The sequence below is a fragment of the Hippocampus bargibanti genome, linkage group LG02, assembly GCF_051943395.1.
Source record: "Hippocampus bargibanti isolate YZ-2025 linkage group LG02, ASM5194339v1, whole genome shotgun sequence".
Classification (NCBI taxonomy): domain Eukaryota; kingdom Metazoa; phylum Chordata; class Actinopteri; order Syngnathiformes; family Syngnathidae; genus Hippocampus; species Hippocampus bargibanti.
In genome coordinates this window covers 28,633,960-28,640,132 of record NC_142735.1, presented here as the reverse complement: position 1 = coordinate 28,640,132, position 6,173 = coordinate 28,633,960, and the positions used below count along the sequence as shown (strand labels likewise).

Below are 6,173 nucleotides of genomic sequence, written 5' to 3'. Positions count from 1 at the left end.
AAAGGTCATGTACAGGTCTCCGTATGGCTTCATTACATTCACTCGCCAGTTGATTGTTCGGGTGAGCAGGTCGGGCTTCAAGTTTTGCGCGTCACCCAGTTGCTCACAAGTTATTGTCTGCTGGCCAGCAAGTGTTTTGTTTTTGAGGTGGTTATAAATGAAGAGATTTCAAGAGGCACTGCACAACCCTTCATCCATTTCCTGATGTGATGATCCTCACAAGGATCATGGGACGGTCTGAAACTTCTTCTTTGGGAAGTAGGCAAAGTACCCCCTGAACGGGTTACCAAACATCCGTGCTCACACTCGGGGATTATTTTGAGTCGGGGTGGGCAATTCCAGCCCCGAAGAGCCGTTGTCCTACACGTTAAACATGCGACACACTGTAATGATGCCTGGCTATAGACCAAAGCAGCATGTACGCTGCTGTAAGTCAGTCTGATGAGAGCATACGAAAGCCACATATGTCCATTGCCTTATCACTCCAACCAACACAGTCGTCCTAATAAAGAACCTCAACTCTATCCAGAAGTTGTATCATTTACCGAACCCGCTTACACATAGCAACACCCACACCTGATTGAAATAAAATACTTCCATATCAGGCTTCCACAGAGCCTGCTTATGATCTGATTATGAGAATCAGGTATGTTGCAAAAGGGAGCGATGGAAAACAAGCAGGATGGGGGAGGACATACAAACTCTATCTGTACATTAAGCAAGCACCAAGCATTGTGAGGCCATACTGAAGATTATTAGCTTTTAAATATCAATAGTTGACTTCATGGGAATACATTTTATTGAGATTGGGCCCTGTTTATAAACTCGCTTTGTAAAACTATCATTCACTTTTTTTCCCTTTTCTTTTCTCTGTTTATTAGCAAGTTCCGTTGACTTTAGACGGTAAAAAAATGTGGGGACAAAAATGCATTTACACGATTTGACAGTGATAATTGCCTGAAAACGTGCTGGGAAAATGTTCTGTAAATAATGTTATTTTTATTTTTATTTGTGTGAATTTGACAGAACGGCAGTCTTGTATTGAAGTGGCGTTGATATAAATAAAGTTTGTCCTAAAAAAACGTTTCCTCTTCCTCCGGATGCTCTTACCACAGCGTTTTCTTTTTTACGTGCCGTAAAGTAATTTTCAACTATGTAGTCCTAATAGCGTTTTATCTGTACGATTGGTGCGAGACAAAAAACTACAAGGCGGTTTCCCGTTCCCGCTCTATATGCGCAAACAGGAAGTTAATGCGTCTCACTCATTGAAGGTGACAGAATTTTTACTTTTAGTATAAACAGAAACCCGGTAAGTTAACAATTAGCCAGTTAACTGTCTCAAGTGTCTTCGATTTATGCCTACATCAAATTGAACCCATTGAAGTGTCTATCGTTGGGTTCAGATGTTACAATATGTTAGGGATGCACATTTTGGCAACTGATGAGCAGAGGAAAACTTAGTTGAGTGATTATCATCGTGTCATGTCAATGTGTCATGGTCGTGCCAGCCACGCTGTAAACATTCATCGGGATGTTTTAACATTCGGTGCTGTGCGCAGGTAATAATAATAACAATTGCTGTGCGTCTTCAGTTTCCATCATGCCTCGCATTGAGAATGACATCAAGCTGGATTTCAAAGATGTGCTTCTCCGGCCCAAGCGCAGCACCCTCAAATCAAGGAGTGAGGTCGATACATATCCATACCTATCCATGACACGTGAGGATGGCAATGATTACGATTACACCACAAAAAATGTGGTCACGCATTGTGTTATCTGTTTAGGTGGACTTGCGGAGGAGCTTCACGTTCCGGAACTCCAAAGGCAGCTACACGGGAATCCCCATCATTGCGGCGAACATGGACACAGTGGGCACTTTTGAGATGGCAAAAGCTTTAAACAACGTAAGCAACATATTCTGACGGGAACCAGAACCACCTTGCACAATGAGCAGTCAGTTCATCTATTCTCTTCCGCTAGTTCACTGTCTTCACCGCGGTCCACAAGCATTACTCTGTGGAAGACTGGCAGGAGTTTGCGGCCAAGCATCCAGATTGCCTTGAGGTTCTTGTCTTTTTATTTTTTGCTATAAGAAGACAATCAGGAAAAAAGACATTAGAAACCATGATATGTCAACAGTTTGTTCATCAAGAGAACATTATCGGGTGTGAAATATTTTACCGTCAGGTGGCCTAAAGTTGCGTTGGAGAAGGCAATGAATAAAACCGCTGTGACAGAGAGTGTGGGTAGTGGTATGTATGATGAGCAGCGTGTAAAGTTAAGTTTTCAAAGGTTTGGTTATTTTTGGTAAAGGGTTATGGTCAAATATATTTCTCTCAAATTTTCTTACTCATTTCTCATTCGTTCCAGTAAATGATTTCCAGTTTTACAAGACGAGATTTTGAAAAATGCCCGCCTCTTGTTCCTCCCCACCATCAGAATGTTGCTGTTAGCACGGGCACCGGCGAGGCCGACTTCCAGAAAATGTCCGCCATCTTGGCCGCTGTGCCGCAGCTACGCTACATCTGCGTGGATGTGGCAAACGGCTACTCGGAGCATTTTGTGCACTTTGTCAAGGATGTGCGGCAGAAGTTCGTCTCTCACACGATCATGGTCAGTCAGTGGGCTTGTTCTTTCTTTCTTTTGTTCTGATTCTGCAGCGTTTCCGAAACATAATTGATGGCTTTTAAAATGAACATTAACTCGAATTGGGTCATGGTGTTCCTCCGTGTTTTCAGGCTGGTAACGTGGTGACGGGAGAGATGGTGGAAGAGCTCATCCTGGCCGGTGCGGATATTATCAAAGTGGGCATCGGACCGGGTAACCATTATTGTTGCTCATCTTGTCACGTGGCTTTTTATGCCTTTCCGTTCGGGATAAGCACCAAAAATTCCTGCCAATCGTCTGTCATTATCTTTGGGAACAGAATTGTTTTTATTTTTAAGATTTGTTGATACAGACAACAAGCTAACGAATTGACCTTTGCTCACCCCAAAACAACCCAAGGCTAAAGTTAGCTAGCAAAACCAAATCTAGCATGTCAAGTGCCATGATGCTTGCTAAAGTCCAAACCAAAATTTCAAATTGTCCTATGTAAACCACAATAGCAGTACTATTTTTTTTATTCAAATTTGAAAACTAGTTTTTCATTAATTTGTTGTGCGCTCTATGCGTAATATGTGGAGGGAATGAAACATTCCCCAAATTCATAAATGCCCCCAGAAAGGAAACCGGAAGTACAATGTGGCCTGCGCCAAAAAATGACTTTGACACCCTTGATGTAAAGTATTGGTCAGTGACAGCAACCTGTTTGTTTTGATGGACTTTGTGTATATTATGTATTATATTTGACTCTATAAATGCCAAAAGTTAAAAAAAAAATTCTCCAGGGGAATTGGCCGTATCTGCACAGTTGTTTTAATGGCGAAATGGCGAAATGGAGCCACCTTTGCGTCTTCCGCAGGCTCCGTGTGCACGACGCGCAAGAAGACCGGCGTGGGCTACCCTCAGCTCAGCGCCGTAATCGAGTGCGCAGACGCGGCCCACGGACTGAACGGCCACATCATCTCGGTGAGCCTACGTTGTCAAGTAACGTTCGGATTGTTAAGGTGATGTTTTCGCATCCGCGGAGGTCAGTTGGTTAGCTTAACACAAGTCAAACATCAGTGCCGCAAAAATTCAAATGTTGTCCGTTGAGAGTGGGGGTGGATTGTGATGCTAACAGTCATGTTTTTGGAAGAAAAATTATTTTGAAATGCTATCAAAAGATGTTTTTTTACAAAAAGTAAGTTGTAATCTTTAATGATATATAGAGACAGATAAATCATTATCATTATCAAGCACGTTTATTTTTCCAAGAATTCTTGTTCAGATTTCTCATTGTGGTATGATTTTTAAAGAGAGTGATTTATGAAGAAAGGAATTCATATTTTCACATCTGAATTTTAAAACAAAATTTGTGCTCTTGAGATAGCACACCTACCCTGCGAAATAGAACGACAGTTATATTTTTGCCCCCCCAAAATGCATTTTTTTCATATATGTACAGTGATAACGTGGCTTACGAACTTAATTGGTTCCCAGACAGAGTAAGGCGAAAAGTGTGTATCCCAAAAATTAATTTCCCATAGGAAACCATTAAAATAAGAATAATCCGTTCCCAGGTCCCCATTAAACATAATTTTCTACTTTCTAATTTTCTAAGCCTTGAAGCGACACAAAATATACCTTATTTTATGTATAATAAATGTGATATGGTATTATAATTAAAGAAATAAACTGTACTGTCTGATAAAGTCATGTTATTTACCTTTATGATGTTCGTTGATGGCTTAATGGAATGGAGTAGGCCGGTTTCATCAGCATTAAACACTTGATGAGGAACGTAGCCTTCTTCTTTCACCATCTTGAGGAATGATCCCTTGGAGGTGCTTTCTCTGCGAAAATTTTACCTAGTTCTTCATCAATTGTGTTCTGTTTAGCTGGATTTATATATATATATACACACACACACACACACCCAAAAAATAATAATTCAGTTCTATTTGAGAACCAGTGCTTTATAGCCAGAACGGCGTCTCTTACAGGACGGGGGGTGCACTTGCCCAGGAGATGTCTCCAAGGCTTTCGGTGAGTCCCATGGATGAGATGTAACAGAGGTTTTTTTTGTTTTTTGTTTTTATAATTCCCCTCAATATCGTGACGTCTGTCAGGCGCCGGAGCTGATTTTGTGATGCTGGGTGGCATGCTGGCGGGCCACTGCGAAAGCGGCGGCGAAACCATTGAAAAGCAGGGCAAGAAATACAAGCTGTTCTATGGCATGAGCTCTGAAGTGGCAATGAAGAAGCATGCCGGCGTCCTGGCCGAATACCGGTAAGTCCCAATCGTTGGCAATCCAGGCGAGAGAGCAAAAGATGATTAAAACAAGTGGCCCTTTGCCCCCTCACTCCTCCCCCTCACCCCAATTCCCTTGCAGTGCGTCTGAGGGCAAAACGGTGGAAGTGCCATTCAAAGGTCCCGTGGAGGCAACGATGCGGGACATCCTGGGCGGGGTGCGCTCCACCTGCACCTACGTGGGGGCGGCCAAGCTGAAGGAGCTGAGTCGCAGGACCACCTTCATCAGGGTCACCCAGCAGCTCAACACCGTCTTCGGCAATGACGGCTGAACGCTCGATTGGGGGGGGGGGGGGGGGGTCTTCAACGCCGCTTGTATGTGCGCAAACCATCACACTGCCGTTGTTACGGAGCATTAACGGTCTGCTCGCTTATATCATTCCAACCTTTGACCTTTGGGTAACATTTCGACATCTTGTTAGTTAGAATGCGGTTTTGCTCATTTTATAAAGAGGGGGTATGAAAAGTAATCTCGCACAATACATTGCAAAAAAGTCACAAGAGTGATATCACCCCTCCCTTCCTCAAAATGGTTTATAATTGTCCCGAGATGCAACAAGATGATAGCAAAGCACTTTGCATGCACACGTTAAAAGCCTTAATTCACTTGAACATAATTTATTGACACGCATGACGCCACAATTTAGTGGCAAATCACAATATTGGACTAAATTAAGCTCCTCCACCCACATCACCATTTCATTGACATTAAAAGGCCATCAAATGGCAGCAAAACAATATTAATGTATTTGCAATGCACAATTTTTGGAATAAAACAAAAGTCCGCATCGCAATTGGACATAGTTTAATGACACGGAGATAACGGCAAAGCACTATTTTTATCCGAGCGAAACTCTTGAATGCAATTTAAAATTTTGACTCCCAAATTGGCGCCAATGTGACACTTTTATCCTCCGCAGATGAAGCAACCCCCCCCCCCCCACTCATACCCTCACCATTTTCGTGGGTTCGTTATTTATGCTGAGTGAATTATAATTTGGGGGGATTTTTAAAATGAACTTTTATAAGTGATTAGGAATCAGTGTATTTAAAGTCCTTCACGTTATATGTAACCAAACTCTTCCGTCATGCAATGTTGATAATTAAATGCATTTTTTTTTGTTTTTAACTGTGACCAATGCTAAAGTTTGAATGTTTTTAATTGATGTTTCACTTTTAAGTCATTTTTATTTTGCTTTGTGGCCTTGAAATTAAGTTGTATAATACATTAAAGGACAACCGACGCCTCCGGACAAGTTGTGTCCATAATTTGTAAAATC

General features: G+C 42.0%; 1 protein-coding gene across 3 annotated transcripts; it reads left to right on the top strand.

Annotated features, from left to right (window-relative positions):
- The first annotated feature begins 1,208 nt into the window (after positions 1-1,208).
- Positions 1,209-5,834, top strand: gmpr2 (guanosine monophosphate reductase 2). 3 transcript variants are annotated; one of them, XM_088990776.1, is made up of 10 exons: positions 1,209-1,309; positions 1,593-1,687; positions 1,785-1,904; positions 1,981-2,064; positions 2,440-2,613; positions 2,739-2,820; positions 3,464-3,570; positions 4,587-4,629; positions 4,713-4,872; positions 4,976-5,834. In XM_088990776.1, the coding sequence occupies exons 2-10, from the start codon at positions 1,601-1,603 to the stop codon at positions 5,163-5,165; spliced, it is 1,047 nt and encodes a 348-aa protein (XP_088846902.1). In that variant the 5' UTR covers positions 1,209-1,309; positions 1,593-1,600; the 3' UTR covers positions 5,166-5,834. The 3 variants fall into 3 exon arrangements, with proteins under 3 accessions (XP_088846902.1, XP_088846903.1, XP_088846904.1); XM_088990777.1 differs by having other exon boundaries at positions 1,249-1,271; XM_088990778.1 differs by lacking the exon at positions 1,209-1,309 and having other exon boundaries at positions 1,600-1,718; positions 4,976-5,833.
- Positions 5,835-6,173: the final 339 nt, after the last annotated feature.

What these genes read in the sequence shown, in the direction of transcription:
- gmpr2 (XM_088990776.1), top strand. Translation starts at nt 1,601, where the DNA reads ATGCCTCGCATTGAGAATGACATCAAGCTGGATTTCAAAGATGTGCTT. An exon ending in CCCTCAAATCAAGGAGTGAG is followed by an intron (nt 1,688 to 1,784) that starts GTCGATACATAT and finishes TTATCTGTTTAG; the next exon opens with GTGGACTTGCGGAGGAGCTT. An exon ending in GGCGTCCTGGCCGAATACCG is followed by an intron (nt 4,873 to 4,975) that starts GTAAGTCCCAAT and finishes ATTCCCTTGCAG; the next exon opens with TGCGTCTGAGGGCAAAACGG.